At 61.5% G+C, this 20,341-nt stretch overlaps 1 protein-coding gene across 3 annotated transcripts in view; it reads right to left on the bottom strand.

Annotated features, from left to right (window-relative positions):
• Nucleotides 1-20,341, bottom strand: part of CELSR3 (cadherin EGF LAG seven-pass G-type receptor 3) — a 29,449-nt gene continuing 9,108 nt past the window's right edge. Inside the window, exons 3-35 of one of the 3 annotated variants that reach the window (XM_034066523.1) lie at nucleotides 19,031-19,253; nucleotides 18,506-18,621; nucleotides 17,640-17,728; nucleotides 17,102-17,259; nucleotides 16,735-16,898; nucleotides 16,240-16,365; nucleotides 15,926-16,095; nucleotides 15,542-15,727; nucleotides 15,295-15,405; nucleotides 14,880-15,048; nucleotides 14,491-14,632; nucleotides 14,227-14,347; nucleotides 13,744-13,927; nucleotides 13,563-13,664; nucleotides 11,432-11,526; nucleotides 10,558-10,767; nucleotides 9,908-10,091; nucleotides 9,295-9,444; nucleotides 8,770-8,938; nucleotides 8,348-8,515; nucleotides 7,901-8,027; nucleotides 7,544-7,750; nucleotides 7,268-7,442; nucleotides 6,947-7,059; nucleotides 6,558-6,637; nucleotides 5,834-5,960; nucleotides 5,155-5,268; nucleotides 4,875-5,011; nucleotides 4,665-4,771; nucleotides 3,932-4,105; nucleotides 3,618-3,818; nucleotides 2,184-3,261; nucleotides 1-1,538 (exon numbers count right to left, since the gene is read on the bottom strand). In XM_034066523.1, coding sequence (XP_033922414.1) covers nucleotides 1,511-1,538; nucleotides 2,184-3,261; nucleotides 3,618-3,818; nucleotides 3,932-4,105; nucleotides 4,665-4,771; nucleotides 4,875-5,011; nucleotides 5,155-5,268; nucleotides 5,834-5,960; nucleotides 6,558-6,637; nucleotides 6,947-7,059; nucleotides 7,268-7,442; nucleotides 7,544-7,750; nucleotides 7,901-8,027; nucleotides 8,348-8,515; nucleotides 8,770-8,938; nucleotides 9,295-9,444; nucleotides 9,908-10,091; nucleotides 10,558-10,767; nucleotides 11,432-11,526; nucleotides 13,563-13,664; nucleotides 13,744-13,927; nucleotides 14,227-14,347; nucleotides 14,491-14,632; nucleotides 14,880-15,048; nucleotides 15,295-15,405; nucleotides 15,542-15,727; nucleotides 15,926-16,095; nucleotides 16,240-16,365; nucleotides 16,735-16,898; nucleotides 17,102-17,259; nucleotides 17,640-17,728; nucleotides 18,506-18,621; nucleotides 19,031-19,253 — 5,705 coding nt within the window. In that variant the 3' untranslated portion in view covers nucleotides 1-1,510. Of the gene's footprint in view, nucleotides 1,539-2,183; nucleotides 3,262-3,617; nucleotides 3,819-3,931; nucleotides 4,106-4,664; nucleotides 4,772-4,874; nucleotides 5,012-5,154; nucleotides 5,269-5,833; nucleotides 5,961-6,557; nucleotides 6,638-6,946; nucleotides 7,060-7,267; nucleotides 7,443-7,543; nucleotides 7,751-7,900; nucleotides 8,028-8,347; nucleotides 8,516-8,769; nucleotides 8,951-9,294; nucleotides 9,445-9,907; nucleotides 10,092-10,557; nucleotides 10,768-11,431; nucleotides 11,527-13,562; nucleotides 13,665-13,743; nucleotides 13,928-14,226; nucleotides 14,348-14,490; nucleotides 14,633-14,879; nucleotides 15,049-15,294; nucleotides 15,406-15,541; nucleotides 15,728-15,925; nucleotides 16,096-16,239; nucleotides 16,366-16,734; nucleotides 16,899-17,101; nucleotides 17,260-17,639; nucleotides 17,729-18,505; nucleotides 18,622-19,030; nucleotides 19,254-20,341 lie in introns of those variants that run through there. The other 2 variants (XR_004550047.1, XR_004550046.1) reach the window with 2 other exon arrangements.

Here is a 20,341-nt window from a genome sequence, read left to right on the forward strand (position 1 = left end):
CCACTTTATAGACCTTTATTACCAAATCTGGCGCTTCCATGATACACTTTTACACAGCCGGGGCGAGGGAGGGCACAGGCACCTCCCTGCCCACAGCACTGGGAGATGGACAGAGGAAAGAAACCAAAACCAACCAAAGCCCCCAAGGAAACAAACCCAAACCAAGCAGGATGCTCCCCAGGCCCAGGCCGCAGCACTACAATCAGGTAGGAAGCCTCAGACCGGCTCCTGCTCCTTGCCTGGCCCAGCTCTGTGGGGGCAGCGCCAGCTCCACCGCTCGCTTCTGTTTTGGCACTTGTCACTTGCTCCCCGTTTGGCACCAGCACAAAGAGCCCTGGACCCGGCCCAGCAGCAGCACGGGCCCAGGACTGCGGCACGTGGCAGGGAGCTTGGTCCCAAAGGCAAAGCCGGGAGGCACGGAGGGGCCAGAGCCTGTCCCTGCGCACACAGGTCCCAGCAGCTGTAAACATGGCAGCAGGCCCCGTGCCGGGAGCGGGGCACAGCAAGCACCCAGCCCTCGTGTCCCCTCCGCATGAGTGGGGCCGTAGCCAAGGATGGTGGCCCGGCAGCAGGGGCTGCGCGGGGCTGTAAGGCAGTGAGGAGCAAGGAGCAGGGCACTGCTGGGCTGGGGCAGGCACAGCAGTGGGGTCAGCCCATGGCAGCACCAGGCACCCGGGAGCAGAGGAGCCACCGGTCAGCACAGCCCGAGGTCCCAGAGCACCAAGTGCTGCTCATTGTCGTCTCCCAAAACCCGGGTGCTCTGAGCTGGGGTCCTCTGCAGCTGCAGGGATGCGGGTACAGACACAGCCCACATGGAACCAGCTACACAGCTGCTGTGGGCAATGCTGGAGCCCAGGGCTCCTGTTGCTGTGGCTACCAATCCTCCACAGGACAAGTGCCGGCTCTGGGACCAGCCCAGCCCACTGCTGGGCAGGGCTGTGACCACCCAGCTCCCCACTGGGACCCACAACCGAGAGGTTTGCTCTACAAGACACATGTGGAGGTGCAGGGCAGGAGGTGAGGAGCAGCAGGTGGTGGGAGGGCTGCCCCACACGGCCCCCCCGTGCTCTGGGATCATGGTCCCTGGTACCCCAGGGAGGCTGGCAAAGGGCTCTGGGTGAAACAAACACTGCAGGTCCTGGGAACAGACCATCCGTAAAAATAACCATAGAAATTTCTCTTCTCTCTGATTACAAAGATACAAAAAGGTAGAAAACCCTCCCCCAACCCAGGGCCTGGGCTGCCCCTGAGCCCCCCCCACATATAGAGAGCTGGGTCCAGGGTGGGCTGGAGGTGTCACCCTCACCCAGCACCCTCCCGCTGTAGCCATCACCCCAGGCAGGCGAGGGTGGGGGGCTCCCAGCCCCCTCGGGCAGGGGCAGGCAGGGCTGGGCTGGGGCCTCCGACCAGCACCAGTTCTGGCCCCTGCCTGTGGGACACCAAACCTCAGCTGGCAGCGCCAGGCAAAGGGCCCTGTGGCTTCCATCTCTCCCATGCTCAGCTCCGGCCCTCAGGAATGCCCCTCGTTCCTCGTGATCCTTCTCGAAGGGAAGAAAAGCAGCGTTAAGCTGTGGTATCACCCCCCGGCTCCAGCTGCCTCCCAGCCATGCCAACGAGGACAGGGCAGAACCCACTCCTGTCTCCAAGTCCCTGAACTCAAGGAAGACGAATCAGAATCCCAGACTGCTTTGTGTTGAAGGGACCTTAAAGCTCCTTCAGCTCCAACCCCTGCCACGGGCAGGGACACCTTCCACTGCAGCAGAGTGCTCAAGGAAGGATGGGATGGGAGTGATGCCAGCAGGGAGCAGAGCTGGAGGGGAAGAAATGAGAGTGGGACAGGGTTCCTGGGGAGAAATATGGCTGGGGCAGGCAGGGCTGCAGCAGGACTTGGGCTCCCTCCTCCTCTCCAGCCTGGCCCTCACACACATCCCCTCATGGGGACTACAGCAGCCACAAGCAAGGGCCATACCCTCCGACAGCCCCAGCCCCACTGATGGGTCTGCTCATGCTGCAGTGTGACTGCCGCTCCTGAGGGTTCTCCTGCCTGGTCACTGCTCAGGGCCAGCAGACCACTGACCACAGGGGACCCCCCCACCGCCCGCTCCCCCCAAGCCAGCCCCTGTGGGAAGAGGCCAGGCAGGCAGGCGATGCCCGAGGCCCAGCCGAGGAAGGGACAGACTTACTCTGAGTCTGGCGACAGCTCGGAAATGCTGTGGGAGGTGGTGGAGCGAGGCGTCGAGGGGCACAGTGCGGAGGGCACCGAGGTCTGCATGGCAGAGGCGGTGGCAGTGGTCTGTGGGCACGAAGGCGTGCTGGAAGATTGCACCGAGGACAGGACGGAGGAGTTAAAGGAAGCAAGGATGGAGGAAAGGATATCTAACTGTTCCGTGGAAGGGTGTCGGCTGGGCACGGCCTCCAGGGTCTCTCGAGAAGGCTGCCCCCTCGCCAGCGGCTCTAGGCTTTCCCTAGAGAGCTGCCTCCGAGCCAGACTCCCCAGGCTGTCCTGCGAGGGATGCCTGCTAGGCACTGTGTCCAGAGGCTCTCTGGAATTACATCTTCTGGACAGAAAGTCCAGCTGCTCCCTTGAAGTTTGTCTAGCCGATGCTAGCTGGTCCCTTGAAAGCTGTCTTCTAGAAAGCAAATCCAATTGTTCTCGAGAAGGATCTCGACTTGGCAGCGTGTCTATTCGGTCTCTGGACACCTGCCTGCTTGGCAATGTGTTTAGCCACTCTCTAGACACCTCTCTGACCGGCCCATAGTCTAGCTGCTCCCGTGACCCAAATCTGCAGGGCAAGGTGTCCAGGTGGTCTCTGGAGCCCTGCCTCCGGGGCAGCGTGCTCCCGTGGTCACGCTGGCTGGGCCTAGCAGCGAGCAGATCCAAGGTCTCCCTGGACCCGTGCCTGCTCAGGACGCTCTCCAGGTGCTCAGAAGAGCCGTGCCTGCTGGGGATGGTGTCCAGCTCCTCCCTGGAGCCACGGCGGCTGGGCACGGCTTCCAGGCACTCTCCTGAGTTGTGCCTGCTCAGCTGCTCCCGGGACATCTGTCTCCTCATGAGCATGTCAAGCTGCTCCCGTGACGAGTACCGGCTGGCTGGCTGCGACAGGCTGCCCGCCCCCGAGTAGATCCTACCATAGGAGGCAGCGGGGACAGCCCTGTGGCCCAGTGTGGAGGTCTTGTACCATGTCAGCTCGTTGGTCATCCTGCCGACGGAGGGCAGCCCTTGCAGAGGAGGGGGGTACTGGAGCCGGTTCTTCAAAATCCCTGCACGGGACAGAAAGAGAAGTCAAACTTTGCCCAACAGTGACAAGAGCACGACAGCCAGGGGAGATAAGCTATACCTCCCCAAGGCCATCATAGAATCACAGTGCAGGTTGTGTTGGAAGGGACCTTAAAGCTCATTCAGTTCAATCCCTGCCATGGGCAGGGACCCCTTCCACTGGAGCAGTTGCTCCAAGCCCCTGTGTTCAACCTGGCCTTGAACACTGCGAGGGATGGCGCAGCCACAGCTCCTCTGGGCACCCTGTTCCATGACAAGATGGATCTGATGCTGAGCCTTCAGAACCATGTCAACCTGATACAGGCAAGGCCACCCTTGCCCACTTGCTCCAGGCTGTTACCTTTCCTTTGCCGCTGGGTCTGGGTGAGGGAGTTTTCATCCCCGCTGGTCAAGGCCAGGTCTGGCTGATTATTGTTGGCTGCATCCTTGTTGATGTCGAATCCCAGCTTCCGCTCAGAGCCCCACTTCTGCAGGGAGCAGGGGTGCACCTCGCACTCGCCCAGAGCTGGCCAGTACGACATGAGCTCATTGCCATCCACGTCTGGCGAAGGACACAGCAGAAGGGGAAGAGGGAGAGAACATGTGAGCAGTACTTGAAGGCACCACAGGACATAGCCTGAGCTCAGCCCTGCCCACCGGAGCCCTGGGACCTGCCTTTGGGCGCGGTGTTGGCGGGGTGAGTGAGGAGCCGCTCGCTGTGTGCTGTGCGCTTTGCCCCACGCTGGAAGCGGCCCCGCAGGCGCACGTTCTCCTCGCTCTCCGAGGACGGGATGGACAGGCTGCGCTCCTCGTCCAGGGACAGGTCACTGTCTGAGTCCGAGTCCTGGTCTGCAGGGACACCACAGTGGGGGGACATTTGGGATGATGGCAGGAGAGGGTCCCGGTGGCGGGGCCAGGAAGGCAGAACACTCACAAGGACCCAGCCTGACTGAGCCCCAGTGACCACCCCTGGGCTGCACCCTGTGCCTGCTGCTCCTCCCTGAGAGCAGCCTCTCTCTGCCCCACTGTACCTCCTCACAAGGCAGCTCCAAATAGCTGTAAGATCCCCCTTGCCTCCTCTTCCTCCTGGCTGAGCAAATCCAGCCCCCTCAGCCTCTGCTCACCCGTCTCATGACCCATCCACTGGCCTCACCCCACTGAGTCAGATGTCTTGTGCTCTGCTGGGGAGCCCAGCATCCCCAGGGACCTCACAAGAGCCTCTGTCCTCTCCTCTATTTCTAGCTCCTTGGGAACTGCCCTTTGCATCAGCTCGGGGGGAGATTGTGCTAAAGCAGCACGGTAACTGCCTCTCTCTCCTACCCAGAGCACATTTGGAAGTCACTGCTGAACACAGGGTGAAGGAGGTAAGCACACAGCCACCACACGCAGGCATGGGGCTGAATCTTACCTCCGCCAGCATCGCGGTGGAAGATGGCCACATCAATGTCCGTGGGGCCGGCATGCGCCAACAAGCTGTGATCCAGAGCAGAGCCCTGCCGGGCCGTCACGTTGTCTCTGCAAAGCAGGAGGCCAAAGGGTCACAGATGCAGGAGCCCAGCTCTGCCCACGTGCTCCCCTGGCACCCAGAGCCTGGCTCTGCTGGTGCCGTGGTCCCTACCTGAGGTATGCGCGCTGGCTGGAGTGGGTGCGGGCCGAGCGCACGCTGCTCACCGAGGAGATGGTGGAGGCCCCCAGGGTGATGCGGATGAGCCCGCTCTCCTCGAACAGCGCTGTGTTGTTGTAGGCACTGGGGCCCTGGACAGGCAGGGAGAGGAGACAGGGCACGTGCCCTCTGAGGGAGGTGCGGCAGCATCCCGGGAAGCGGGGCCATTCCCATCAGCTCCAGTCCCAGGCAGGCAGCCTGTCCCCAGCCCCTGGCTGCTCCTGCTCTCACCTACCTGCGTGCTCCTCGTGGCCTCCTCGCTGTGCCCCTTCTTGCCAAGGCAGGCCAGCTTCCAGGCCTCCCGCACCTCCTCGTTCAGCACGCAGAACAGGACCAGCACAGCCAGCCCCTGCAGGAGAGACACCATGAGGCAGCCCTCGCTGCCAGCCAACACACAGTGCCAGCACCGAAACGGCCCTGGCTCCTCCAGGGTCCAGCACATCAGCCATGGTGGGCACCTGGCCTGGGATGCACCAAATCGCTCCTCAGTGCCTCCACAGTGGGCACGGGTGAGGGAGGACAGGCTGGGGAGTCCTGGCTGGCAGTGGCCACAGAGCCCCGTGGCAGTGTCCCCTGCAGCAACACCAGCCACGGTGGTGGCAGGAGGTCTGTGGGATGCTGCTGTGGGTTGGGTCATATCTGGGGTGTCCAACACCTCCACTGCAGGCTGCTCTCTTGCTCTGCCCTTGGAGAGCATGGAGGCCCCTTCCCTCCAGACATGGTCCTTGCTGTCCCTTGAATGTCACCTCCTGCTCACACCATGCTCACCACGGGCACAGCAGTGAGGAGTGGCAGAGCCACGTGCTGCTGCAGGGGTGACAGTGGAGGCACAAGGACCCTGCTTTCCATAGACGGCAGTGCCCTCCTGGGCTGAGCCGAGCCGAGCCCTCCCCTGGCAGAGGCTGGGCAGTTACCTGGAGGCTGCAGAGGACAGTGTAGAGGTAGTGGAAAGCCAGGACACTGTTGTTGACAGCCAAGAGGCCAAAGAGCCAGGTAGTGCTAATAATTAGAAGCAGAACAAAGGAGCTCCGTAACGTCATGCTGGAGAGAGAGAGACAGACAGACAGGCACAGAGACACACACCCAGCGGTTAGTGCGTATTGTTAATCTACATTTAGAGCTCACAGACAGAGATCCAGAGGGGAACATCCCTGCACAGCAGCTCAGCTCCTCCCGACTCCCAGACCTTCCCTTCTGGATCACACATGGCAAACACAGGGCCCCAAACAACGCGGGTCATTTGGAGGCACAAAGAGTGGAGCCAAGCTCCAAGGCTGGCCCAGGAGGGAGCAGGGAAAGGTCTCAGAAGGAGCATGTAGGAGAGGAAGAAGCATGGGCTGCGAGTTGGTGAGGGCAGTGTTGAATCCAAGCAGACACAGGGGTGGCTGTGAGAGCAGCTGGGGAAGGGGACAGGCTGGTGGGACAGTTTGGAGATGGGGACTTAGGAACAAGAGGAAAGGACAAAGTTTAGGAAGGGTTAACGTGGCTGGGAGGTGTGGGAGAGGAGGGTGGCTGCAAGGCTGACACTGATGCACAGAGGGGCCCTCTGCGATGGTGGAAGGAGGAGCATGGTCACTGAATCTGCTAAAAACCACGAGCCACAGGAGCTCTGCTGGGAGCTGGGCCACTGATACTCACAGAACCGCCTTCTTCTTGGTCTCCTTTTGGCCAGGGGAACAGGACATCTTGGCCACAAGCAGGAACATGACCCCATTCATCTGAAAGTGTTGGCACTGATTAGAAGCAGTGCCAAGGGCTGGCTCTGACCTGACATCCCCAGCACAGAGCATGGGCAGACCCCAGCTCTGTCAGGCCCATGTGAGTGTCCCCTCCTTTCCCCTTCATGCCTGAGCCATGGCCTCCCCTGGGTTTGACTGGAGTGAGGAGGGACAGAGCGAGGGCCCTGGCTGAGGAAGGGCTGTACAGAGAACAGGGCAGGCAGTGGGCAGCCAAGGAAGGGGTGAGTGCCCGTGGTGTGCAGAAGGGAGGCAGGAGAGGGCTGGGGGGGAAACAGGACAGGGTTTTACCACAATGACGACAGTAATGGGGCCTGCAAAGCTCCAGACCAGCTTATCATGAATGGAAATCCAGCAGAAGTCAGGGTTCCCGTAGCCCTCAGGATCCAGGCCAACAGCCAGCCCTGTGTGAGGAAGGGAGATGTGCTGAAGAATTACTTGTCCCCATTAGCAAGACAACAGCCCTTGATACGTGGTCCCCAGCGGAGCACCACAGCACTGCTGGCTGTGGCAAGCCCTCCCTCAGCTCTCCCCATAGGATAAGTAAGTGGGGGAGCAGTGGGGGTCAGGAGGCTGCTGAGCACTGATGGCTGCAGGATGAGCAGCTCATACCGGTGATGATGGAGGGCACCCCCCAGCCGATGGCGTAGTAGAAGCGCATGGCCCCGAAGTTGACGTTGCGAGCTTCCGTCTGCATGCGGTAGATGTGGAGGCCCTGGACAAAGAGCCAGGCGAAGGTGGAGAGGAAGAAGCAGTGGAGGAGGATGGCAATCACAGTGCAAAGAAACTGGGGAGACAAAAGCCACTCAGAGATGGTCCCATGGTGCCAATGGTAACTGCACCAACCACGCCTCGTCCCTACCCCATGTGCTTGTTCAAGCCACAGACCTGGTTCTCAGTGTGGTTGATGCCCAGGAGAAAGAGCAGCTCTGAGAAGAAGAGGGTGACTGATATGTTGGAGTGGATGCCACGTGTGTTGGACTTGAGGCCTTTGAGGCAGGTCAGGAAGGAGAAGGTCAGCAGCAGAGCCACCAAGGAGAGAGACACCAAGGAATAGGTGACAATTGCCAATGTCTCCAGGTCACCTTCCAGTTGCTGCAGCAGCAGAGAACCAAAGGCAAACGGCAGTGTCAGGGGGAGGCATGGGAAGACTGCTGAGGTCCCAAACTCTACTTGTGCCCCACAGGGAAATTTTCTGCCTGTGCCTGCTAACAGCCCCCTTGGAGCCCTGCAGGCTGGGGTTACCTCTCTGTGCGAGCTGTCCATCAGAACCCCAAAGGTGCCAAACTGGGAGCACTGGCAGTGCACGTGGGTGGTGTTTCGGTACACGAGCTCGCAGTCCCTGGCTGTCCAGAAGCCAGAGGGGTTGGTCCTGCAGCCACCAAAGAGCAGAGGAGAGAACACAGATGAGCAGGGTGTGCAGGGAACGAACTGCAGAAAAGAGGGGTGAATAGCAAGGATTTTCCACCAGCAGATACAACTGTGCTCCTACAGCTCAAGTGCTGGAGCCAGAGCTCTGCTGTGATCCTACTGTGCCCTCCCAGCAGGAATGAACCCCCTGGCAGAGGGCAAAAACCCCACGTCCCAGTGCTGCCCAGGCACCACCTGTCATGGCCAGGGCAACCTGGGGACTGCAGAGGCAGGTGCCTGAGGAAAGCAGCTCAAAGAGTGGCCCCACTGTGCCCAACTCACGGGTTGGAGTGGTTCCACTGGACACAGAGAGGTTTGCTCCTGTTGGCTGTCTCCAGCAGGTGAAACTCCAGCACAAGAGGGGTGTCCAGGGGCCCCCGCAGGAAGGTGTGATTGCTGAACACGGACACACTCACGATGGGGGAGTTCATCACAGGATTCTTGGGGAGCCTGCAAGGAGCAACAGAGCTCTGCCATCAGTGTGCCTGGAGATGTCACCTTCAGGGACTCCTGGGCACCCCGGATGCAACAGCTCTGCCCAGCCCGTACCAAGGCATCAGGAAACGTGAGGCTGAGCAACACCAAGGTGGGAACAGGCAGAGCACCACTGGGCCAACTGCCTGGAACCAAACCCCAGCCACTGCCAGGGGAGAAGGCAGAAGCCCCTTTGCACTGGTGCTCGTGGAGGGCAAGGGAGGACGTACCTGACACTGCGGCGATCCACCTGGTAGCGTGCAGGCAGCAGCCCCCCCAGCGTGCGGTACATGATGAGGATGATGACGGTGAGAGCAGGCTCGGGCTCTGGCAGCGCCTGCCCTGGGGAGGAGCTCTCCACCGTGTAGTTCCCCTCACCCCCAGCCGCCGTGGGCACTGCTGTGGGGGCAGCTGAGGACACAACTGAGCAGTGAGAACACACACACATACACACACATACATACACACATACATACACACATACAGGCTGCTCTGAAGGCAGTGTGTGAGGCTGGCAGGAGCCTTCGGGATGGGTGAGATCAGAAGCTCTGAGCCCTCAGAGGTGGCCTGTGGACCTCTGTCAGAGCCAGTCTCAGCAGGGTGCATGCAGACTAAATGACCTTTAAAGGTCCCTTCCAGTGCAAACCATTCCATGATTCTATGACTTTTCCAACCCAAACCACCCCATGACTCTACACCCTCCCCAGCAGCCATGCCCCCTCACACTGCTCCTCCAGTGATGCTCACACACTCACCTTCACCTTTCGGGGGGCTGAGCACCGACAGCGGCAGCACAACGTGCGTGTGGGGGTCCCAGGCGGGCTGGCCCCGGAAGAGGCTGCTGTGGTAGCGAGGGTAGCGCCGGCGCACGTGGGAGCGGTTCTCCATGCGGTCGATGCTCAGCACTGCAGCAGGGGAGGGAAGGCAGCTCCAGGATGGCCACCTGGAGACAAGTGTGCTCCAGAGCACCCCACATTTGAAATCATCATCAGAGGGACCGTATGGGCCATAGGCTGGGTTGTGGATACGTCCCATGTTTGGGCAGGACATGAAATCCCAGCACCCACAGGGTTCCTTCCCAGCCCAGATCCTTGCTCTGCCATTGGGCAGACTCCTTCCACCACTGAGCTTTTTCACTTGACACTGGGAGGGAACTGGGAGTGGGCAGCACACTCCTGGCCCTGCTGGCTCTTGGTGGGGTGTCAGCTACTGCAGGCAGGGATGGGAGCAGGAGGTCTCTCACAAACACCTCCAGTGTTCAGGAGAGCCCTTGCAGAGATGAAGTGCACTGAGAAGGGCACGGGTGTGATGGAGGAGCAGCTCTGCACCGCCCCAGCCAGGCCCCACCAGCAGCCAGCTCCTACTCACTGATGTTGGGGGTGACGACGCCGACAGGGTTGAGGTAGGTGAGCTTCATGTTGCTGGCCAGCGTGCCTGAGTAGTCCCGCAGCTGCTCCATGAGGCTGGCGCTGCCGTGCTCGCTGTGCGGCAGCATGGCCCAGTGCTCCCGGTTCTCCAGCGCCAGCACCGCGCTGCCGGCGCGCAGCAGGTTCTGCAGGGACAGGGAGGGAAGGAGCTGCTGCCTTTGGGCCCCTCCTGGCCACCCCGGGCTGCAGCGTGCTGCTCCTGCCCAGCTTCCTGCACAAGGGCTCAGGGAAGGGGGTACTTTCTGCTACGGCAGCCCCCCACCCTCAACACTCATCAGCCAGCACTCTACAGAGACACCTTCCCTGCACCACTGCCATGAGGGACATGCAAGCAGCAATAAGATCTCCCTGTGCCTTCCCAGGCTGAACAAACCCAGCTCTCTGCTACTCCTCATGCACCCTGTGCTCCAGTCCCAACCCCAGAGGTGACCTCCACCACTGTCACTCCTGTGGGACAGTGGCTGTGTGGCACTGGAGAGCCCAGTGCTCTTGATGTGGCGTCACATCCTGAACCCCCCCGAGACCCAGGCTGAGGGTGGCTGTTGAAGAGAAGCAGCAGCAGAAGCCACTGTGCTCTGGGGAAGGCCTCACCTCATTGAAGTGGGCATCCTGTGTGGCTGTGAGGCCGAAGCCTCGCTGCTGGCTCTCAAAGGCCATGAGGCGGGACAGCAGGCGGAAGGTGATGTGCACATCATTCCCAAAGTAGTGGTCCATGTGGTCAGTCACAGCCCGGAGCCGGTGGGCCAGCTTCTTGGCTTCAATTGTGTTGAGCTCAGTCTTGTTCCTCTCCAAACCCTCCAGCTGCCAGTGGGGTGAAAGGAAGGGATTCAACCATTACACAGGTTTCTCAGTGGAAACTGGGAGGCTGCAGGCACTGCTGGACCCAGGGATTATTTCTGAAGACACAGATACTCCCAGTGGTGGTCACCAGAACAGGGAGCATCTCCAGCAACACACCAGGGATGCACTGGCCCAGCTAACCCAGTGCTGCACACCACTGGGGCCAAGGAGATGAAAGGACAGGGCAAGCATCTAGTGCTCCTTCCCTGCTGGCCTCCTGCTTTCAGCTACAATTGGTGCACGGGTTCCATAAACTCATCCAGGTATTTCAAAGGGATTTGTCACTGGCAGAGTCTGGGGGTTCAGATGTCCCATGGAACAGACACCCACCAGCTCCAAACAGGTCAGCCCTGCTCAACTGCCTTCAGGGAGTAGTTGTGCTCCTCTCAAATACAGGGACAGGACACAGGTCACTTCTGACAGGGCCTCCCAGATTAGATGAAACCAAGGGAAGTTCAGCTCAGCTCAGTGCTCCCACATGATGGGTTTGGGACAGATGAGAAAGGTGCTGAGCACTGTGGCAAGGCCCTTTCCTACTCCAGGTGCCCAAGGAGAGCTGAGCTCTTTGAAACCTTGCTCACACAGCTCCTGCTCTGCCAGGGCTGCAGAGCAGAGAGAGGATTACCAGCATGGAGAGCTCCTTGAAGGCAGGTGATGTGCAGTTGAAGAGATCTGGCTCCTGCCAGCCCTTCTCCTCATCACAGTGTCTGACGGCTGCACCTAGAGCCAGAAGGAAGAGCATGTTGGAAGCTCAGCACAGGACAGATGCCTCCCCTCTGCATCCCCCACCACAGGGACCCTCTGCACCAGCTAATCCCAAAGAGCAGCACTGGCAAGTGATGGGGAGGGCCTGTAACACCTCAGGGCCATCCTCCTGCTTTGCACCAGTGCAGCCCATTCACCCTTGGTCTGCACCACCTCGGCAAGCTGCTCACTGCAGGAGCTGGGTTCCCCTGTGGGCCTCTGGGCTGCATCACACACAATTGCAGAGGAATAAGTGCCTTGGCAGGGCTTGGGCTGGAGAAGCCCCTGGTCCCTCTGGGGATGTGTCTGTGTCCCAAGGGCACATCATACCCTGAACTTGGGAAGCCCATGCAGCTGCAGGCATCCCCTGCTGACAGCCTGCAATGCCTGCTGAGGGCTGCTTCTCTACAGGGCAACATCACCAGAGGAGGACAAGAGGCCTGCTGTGGAGCTGGCAAACCCACCCCAGGGATGAGGCCCTGCAGCTGAGGGGGCTGGAGGACCCCCCACCAGCACAAGACCCCAGCTCCTGGCTGGGGCCCAAGTGCTGCCACACAGCAATGGAGGCACCAGCAATGAACGGGGTCAGCTGCTGACCACCACCAAAGCACTGCCAAAGCCAGCAGTGTCCTGGGCTGGGAGCATGAGGAACCCCAGTGTACCTGGCAGGACTTGGACCAGAACCTCCTGAGGATGCACAGGAGCCCACCCAGGACCATGCCTGGGGGAGGACAGCAGCATGGCCAGGATGGGGAGGGGGAGCCTGCAACACACTCTGGTCACTGCCTGTGCCACCATCTCCAGCTCCTACCTGTCCTCCCCAGCCACGCTTCCCTGGCGGCAGAAGCCCAGCTGGGAGCAGGGAGAACAGACACCTCCGCACTGCCAGCCTTCCCCCAGCAAGGACAGGCATCAACAAGGAACAGATCAGCTGAGCTGCACACCGGGCCAGGATCCAGCCTCCCTTGCCAGTGGGCAGAGGGCACTGGACCTTGTGTTGTGCATGTCCATCAGTTCCTGGCCCTGCTCAAAAAGCAACCCCTTTCCTCCACCCCACGGCCATTCCTCCTTGGCCCCACCACCCATTGCTCATCACCAGCTCCTTCCCTCCCAGCCTAAGCAAGCAGGTAGCAGCCCAGCAGAGCAGGACTCATTGCAGCGGGAGCAGGGCGCTGCAGGCTCAGAGCAGAGGGTGGCAGGGGCTGCATGCAGCTGCAGCCAGGTTTGTGCTGGTTAGTGTGCTGGGAGCAGGGAACAGTGTGGAGGAGCAGCAAGGCCAGGCAAAGCATTGGGAAGACACTCGGCAGCTCCAGAAGCAGTGGGTAAAGCGCAGGGGTGAGCAGGGTGCCAGGCAGGAAGCACAGGGGAAAGCCACATGGCACAGCCCTTACAGCACAGGGGGAAGGAGTTGGGAACAACCTTACCTGCACCCCTCAAGCCTGAGCACGGAGGGCGAGAGAACCGGGGAGAGAAGCGACAACAGTTAGGAGCCGAACCTGCCTCCTCCCGGGGCGAGCGGCTGGAGAAGGACAGCGTTTGTATTGTCCCCGGGGGCTTGCACTGCCCTACAGCCCCAGACCCCTGCTCGTGCCCTTGCTGCCACCCGGGACGGCCTCGTCCAGCCTGGGACACCGACTCCTACCCAGACACTCACCTAACGCACGCTGTGCCCTGCTCCCCTGGCAGCACACACCGAGGCTGGGGCCAGCGGAGCCGCAGCAAGGCACTGCAGGCACTGAGATGCCTGACCCCAGCCTCAAGCCCTCCGAAACCAAAAACCAGCAGGGAGAAGGTGGAGACCAAGGCCAAGGGAACAGCAAAGTCTTGGGGGGGTGACAGACCCCACAGCCTGTTCCCAGCCCTCTCTGCTCTCTTTCTTCTTCAACTTCCTTCTCCCAGCCCTCAAGCCCAGCTAAATGGGACTGGGACAGCACAAAGAGACACTGCTGGGGCTGCTACAGCCCCCGGCAGGATGGCCAGGCTGCCTCCTCCCCACCGCATCCCCCACTCACCCAAGGAGCCTTTGGGACACAGCACCACAGCCGAGAAGCCAAACTTGGTCTGGGGCCACCACACACCCGCCTTGAGGCTTTTGGGGCAGCCATCATAGAGCACTGTGGGGACACAGAGGCGAGGGGCTGTCACCAGGGTGCTCACCGACACCGAGCCCATGCACCAGGTCCCCACACTCACCCTCGCACCCACTGGGTGTCACCTCGGCGAAGGGGCTGTCGCAGCCATTGCACTGGCGGCCGATGACCCCGGGCCGGCAGTGGCACCGGCCCGACTCCCTGTCACAGGAGCGGGAGGTGGAGCCCACGGGGTAGCAGTCGCAGGGCAGGCAGGTATCGCTGCCCTTGGGGCGGTAGTGGAAGTCCTGGGGGGCCAGGGACAGCCATCAGACAAGCCATGGGGACAGCCGGCAAGGCCAGCACCTGGGGAGCTGCTGGAGCCAGGGCAGAGAAGGGCCAGGCCCTCCTGAGCTGCCCCCACTGTCACTGAGCCAGGGCAGGAGAGCCCCAGAGGAGCTGAGCAGGGACCCAGGCCAGAAGTGGGCACACAAAGCAGGGCCTGGGCAGCTGCCAGGCCTTTGGATGGCACAAGGAACAGCATCAAGGACAAGCAGGGCTCCAGGAAAACCACGGGCCATGGCCCCATGTCCCCAGTGCCCCTCACCTTGCAGTGGCACTGCCCGTTGGTTTTATTGCAGTCGGGGTCAAAGCCCTTGTTCACGTCGCAGTTACAAGGCCCGCACGTGGGGTTCCCCCACCAGCCCTTCGGACACTGCTGGTCCATCCTGGGGAGAGAAACAGTCCCACGGTTACAGCAACCAACCCCCCCAGCCTCCTCCCCACCAGCCCAGCTGCTCCAAGGAGCCGGGTGGCACTGAGAGGTCCCTGGTCACAGAGCCATGGCCCTGCCCCATGCCCCACGTCTCACCTGTGCTCACAGTACTGCCCAAAGAAGTTCTCTCCACACTCGCACACGTAGCCCAGGGGCGAGCCTGGCTTGCGGCGACACACGGACTTGTTCTTGCAGGGGTTGAGGTGACACACATCCACACAGTCACCCCCGTAGTACCCTGAGGTGGGGGCAGAGAGCACCATGTAAACAGGCACCTTCGCCCTGAGAGGGGCCAGGGCATCAAGGAGTGGATTGAGCGACTCAGGAGGGACTCAGCCCTCCAGAAGAGTTGAGGAGTGTCTGTCAGGGATGTGTCTTGCTCAGGTGAGGGACAGGAGAGCAGTGACAGGAGGGAGCCATGGGGAGGAAGGAGCACACAGACAGGCATGCAGGGTGAAGGGGTGGCAGGGTGCTGCCCGCCCTACCTGGCTGGCAGACACAGGAGTAGCTCTGCCACTCGTCCTTGCAGATGCTGTTGGCTGGGCAGGGGCTGGAGTCACAGGGGCTCGGCACGCTGCAGCCAGCCTCCACGTGCAGGGCATGGCTGGGCTTGGGCAGCACTGTCCCGGTGACACTGTCACCCAGTCGCACACCCTGCAATGCAGGTGACAAAGTCACAGGGGAGGTAGGACACACACAGCAGGCCACAGCTCTCCTGCCCTCCACAGACGCACAGGGGCAGCCATCCCCCATCACCATGCTGTGTAGTTTTATGGCTGCCCCATGGCACCTCAGAGCTTTGAATGCTCAGAGGTAGTGTAACCAGCAGGACAGACCCATGTTTCCACCTCTCCATGTAAGAGACCCAAAGAAAAGGGAAGGCTCAGAGCATGGACTCACCTGTATGCAGCCCCTCAGCCCATTCTGCACCTCGCCAGAGCCCGGGACTCCCCCCACGTGCAGGTGTTTCACCTTCAGACCATGTAGCTCATTTCCAACAACCACGGTGTCCTGCAGAAGGAAGGCAGTAACATGGGACAAGCGGTATTAGCTCTGTCCCAGCCCTCTCTGAGGGTGCTGGGGCCTGTTTATGCCAAGCATCCCACACAGCTCCTGCCCTGGTGCAGGGATCTCAGGCAGCACCTACCTGGTAGAGCCCAAAGTCAAGGGTGAGGGTGATGACGTAGCGCAGGTCTCGCCCGCTGCGGACATCGCGCAGCTCCAGCTGCAGGTCGTGCCATCGCCCATCGCTGAGCTGCTGCTGGTCCAGCAGGAGGCTGGTGCTGCGCCCGGAGCCCCTGCTCACCATGAAGGACAGCAGCCCCCCAGCCAGCTGCAGAGAGGGAACCCCAGCAGTGAGCCATTGCCAGCTCCGGCTGCACCCAGCCTATCCCCCCTCTGAACATGGGGAGGGAAACCCAGCCCTGCTGAGCACCCCTCCACAACCACCCTCTGCTTGCACTGGGGTCAGCAGGGTGGGCAGGCTCCTGCTCTCCTGGGCTGGGGCACAGTGCTGTGGCTGAGGCCGTACCTGGCAGAGCAGCGTGGTGTACTGGCCAGCGTGGGCCTGCAGAAGCACCCCATCCAGCTGGCGCGTCCGAAACGCCAACCCCAGATACCATGGCACCGAGATCTTCACATCCGTCTTGAAATCCCAGGTCAGGACACTGTTGCCCTGGAAGTAGTGGGCATGGTGCATGGCTGGAAAGGAAAGTGGAGCTGAGGAGGAGGGCTGAGCACTAGATGCAGGACAGCAGAGCTGGTTCATCTCACATGAACCCCTTACTCTGCTTCCACGGCAGCCCCCGCACAGCCCTGCATGCACCCCCCTGCCCATACACTCACGGTAGCGACAATCTTTGCCCCCAAAGCCCACGGGGCAGAGGCAGGAGAAGGTTCCCCAGCTGACAGAGCAGGTGCCGCCATTCTTGCAAGGGCTGGAGTCGCAGAAGGTGTGCTTGGCATGGCAGCCTGGAGGAATCAGGGTCACCCATGTCAGACTCTACCTGCTCACCACATCTCCCTGGCCCACGTGGAGAGGCAGCACTGCCCAGCAGCCCCTTCCAGGCTGCCAGAGGGGCAAGCCTGGCTGCTCAGGGATGAGGGTCAAGGCTGTTGCTGTTCTTTATGCCAGACTAGACCTGCAGGCTCTCCACTTGGGATCAGCGGATACTCCCAGGACATTAGCTGGGGTGGGGACTGGGGATTAGAAGGATCTGGAGGCCCCATTCTCCAATGGGAAGCTGCTCAGCTCCAGCTGTGCTGTCATGATGCTGTTGCAGCCCAGCAGTGAAAGGCAGTTGCCAGGACAGGGGCTGGCAGGAGCAGAGGGGCTGGTACCTGCAGCAGTGCCGTTGTTGGCAATGTAGGAGGCCAGGTCGATGCGTTTGCTGTCGATGTACAGGTCTCTCATGCATCCCACAAAGTCCCGGTGAGTGACAGGGAAGTTTTCCGGCAGGTTGGGGACCCCTCCGAGGAGCAAGGGACCCGTGAGGTCCAGGGACCTGTCAAGGACAGAAGCCCAGGGCTGTGAGATCCACAGTGACCTCAGGCTGGCCAGTGCTCCCCAGTGCAAGGGCTGGGATGCAGGATGACATCCTCAGGGACAGGCACACAGAGCCAAGGTCCCAGATGTGACACAGCAGCAGTGTCCACACCACAACCATGTCCCCACTGCAGCAGTGCCAGCTGCCCCCAAGGAACTCACTTCTTGGAGCTGGTCTGCACCCCCTCTGCGGCACAGGAGTAGTTCCCAATCTCGCTGCCGAACTGCAGGGCCACGGAGGCGTCACATTCATCCACTGTCACGATGGCCACCTTGTCCTTGGAGGGGCCCTGCACCACCCCCAGGGCGCTGACCCTGGGCTGAAACCCGAGGCAGGGCATTAGCAACACACCCAGACCCAGGCATCCAGCGAGGAAAGGGCCTGAGCACAGCCCGGTCCTCACTGCTCTGCTGGAGGTGTGCGTGAAGCAGGAGCCCAAGGCAGTGCACAGTGCCAGAGATGGACATGGGCACGCACACTGTGCCAGGTGTGTGACACTGGGGGACTCTTACAGCCCCAAGGGCTGACCTGAGGGTCAATCGCCCACTGCACTTGGCTGCCTGCTCCACTGCAGCCATCCCCAAGGGCTCAGAACCACCTCTGCCTTCTCTCCAGGGCAGAGCCAGAGAACAGGAGCCAGAGCTGCTCCCTCACACCTTGCGGGGGGTGCACGCGTGGGGACAGCCGGAGCACACACACCTTGTTGTAGTAGCGGAGCTGCAGCGTGTGCCACTGCCCATCACTCACACCTCCTGGCAGGTAGGGCCTCACCACTGTGCTGGACTCCCCTGCAGACAGAGATGATGGGAGCTGAGCTCTCCCACAGGCACCAAGCGCACAGTGGTGCCCACAGCCCCATGCAGGGATGGAGAAGAGCTTCAGGGAGGCAGCTCAGGGCAGTGGCCCCTGCTCACTGTGGCCTTGCAGCAGGAGTGGGCTGGGGGAGTCACTGCCCTGGGACCAGCAGCCAGCGTCCGGGATGGCTCCCGTGTCCAGGCTGCCTGCAGTGTGTCCTGGCACCCTGCATCCGCCCTCCTGCCAGGCAGCCCAGCTGCAGCAGTGGCAGAGTGGCCACCCAGTACTGCATGCAGAGGACAGGGGAGCAGAGCAGGGCCCAGGACGGGGAAGGAAGCCTCCATTGTTAACACAAGGCCCCAGTGCTCCTGGCAGCTGAGCCTTACACCCCTTGGGGCAGGCAGGATGGGTGCAGGAGGGGCACAGTATGGGCACAAAGGAGCAGAGATGGGAACAATGGGATAGCAACCGCCCTCCCCAGAGGGTGCTCCTCTCCAGACTGGCTCACAGCAAGGCAGGAGGTGGAACTCACAGTGACAGAAGGGGGCAGAAGGGCAGCAAAGACACCAGAAGGGTTTGTCCCGGTTTGTGCTCCCAAGTCCACTGCTGTGCTTACATTCCTAAGCGCAGGGAGGGTCCTGGGACAGACACCCATCCCCTGGGCCATCCACTGACACTCACCACCCTCCTTCCCCTGCTCTGCGATGGCCTCCTCACAGCTCCCACAGCACAAGCCCCATGGCAGGGATGTGGGGTCACCCCAAGCCTACCTGTGGAGTACTTGAGCTGGACCTGCCCCTGGATGATCTCCACTGCCAGGAAGTCGTGCCGCTCGTTCAGGCGCCCGTTGTAGAGCAGGAGGCCGCTGGGCTCCACGGTGCTGAACCTGGGGCAAGGAGGAAGCAGGAGGGCAGAGCATGTGCCAGGGGCACATGGAGATCCCTGTTCCCCTGTGTGCACACCCAGCACGGGGACAGGGAGAGACCCGGGTCCAGCCCTGGGTGCAAACTGAGCTGGGAAGGGGCTGGGAGCTTGATCCAACGGGTGCTGTGGGAGCACGGGGGCCTGGCATGGAGGCAGAGAGCTGGGGCAGGGAAGGGATGAGCGCACAGCAGGGGAGATGTGCCAGTGCACATCCAGAGCCCTGTGGCTGAGAGAGCCCAGGCAGCCCTGAGCCGAGGCAAGGCTCCGAACACGGGGGTGTGGGGAGCATCAGCCAGGCCCTGGCCAGGCCCAGGCTGCACCAAAGGCACCAGAGCAGGGCGAGGTGTGCGGTGAGGGAAGAGAGGACTCACGAGAGCGCGAGGGTGAGGTGGAAGCGCTGGCGCAGGCCTCGGAACATGACAAAGGAGCGCGGTGGGAAGGAGCGTGCGGACACCTCGCAGAAGGGGCTCTCGAAGCCGCCCGCCGGGCACTGGCAGCGGAAGCCACCGTCGGCGCCGTCGGTGCAGGTGCCGCCGTTGCGGCACACGCCGGGAGCGCAGCGCCCGGAGCGACTGTCCACTTCACAGTTATCACCTGCGGGGAGATGGAGCTGGGGACACAGCGAGCACTGCCACCCCCTGCCCTGTGCGGGTCTCCTGCACAGGTCTGGGGCAGCTGGAGCCAGCGAGGGACGTGACAGCCTGGGTGTCACCCAAGGCTCCCCCAGGCAAGCCAGCACTGCCAGCCCTGCAGCACGAGCCACTGGGCTGGATGCGCTGCCAGCTCCTGATGAAGGGGAAAGTTTGGGTCCAGGATAGGCTGGGAATGGGACAGGCCATGGCTGTGCAGCCCTAAGGATTCAGAGGCAAGGATAACCCATGCTGAGAGTGCCTCCTTGGGCACAGCCACTGAACCAGCCTGGGACAGGCACCACAGCCTGGGGTGTGGGCACAGCCCAGGACCACTGAGCTCCCCTGCCAAGAGCTATGGAAGTCTCACCCACCCCAACCTAACCCTGCAGGCTCTGACGCCCGAGCAAACGCCAAGAGGAAACCAGCCAGGTGAGGACACCAAATACCCCTGCACCTCACTGGTGTAGGTACCAGGGATGTCCCAAGCCAGCTCAGTGGAGCGGGCTCCTGGCCAGCCCTTGTTCCCATACAGCACACAGAGAACTGCTCAGCCTCAGCCACAGTCCTACACCCCAGGGCCCTGCTCCCATTACTTGCTCAATGGCATGAAAGGAGGATGAGGAGACAGCACGAAGTGACAGGGAAACGAGCTCATTAACCCTTCTGCTAATGGCTGTTCATGCTTCAGATGCTGGGGGGTTAATTACCACTGACTCTGTTATCTCACCAGGAACCGCGATGGGAGAGCAGCTCCGAGGCAGCCATCTGCTGCTGCACTCCCCTAGCAGCCACAGCCCACGGTCCCCAGCAGCCAGGCATGGGTCTCCACAGCCTGCTGGGGAATTGTGGCTAAAAGACACTGCCTGGTCCAGGGATTACACCATGGCTGGGACCAGATCCACATGGATGGGATCCCGCCTGGTGGGGCAGCTGGGCCCAGCCTCCCCTTCTGTTCTGGGGGGGGCAGCAGCAACCGCAGCACACACAGGGCCAGCAAGGGCTTCACACCTCTGCAGACCAGCTGAGGGCTGGCACAGGCTGAGACCAGCC

This window comes from Melopsittacus undulatus, chromosome 9, assembly GCF_012275295.1.
Source record: "Melopsittacus undulatus isolate bMelUnd1 chromosome 9, bMelUnd1.mat.Z, whole genome shotgun sequence".
NCBI classification, from domain to species: domain Eukaryota; kingdom Metazoa; phylum Chordata; class Aves; order Psittaciformes; family Psittaculidae; genus Melopsittacus; species Melopsittacus undulatus.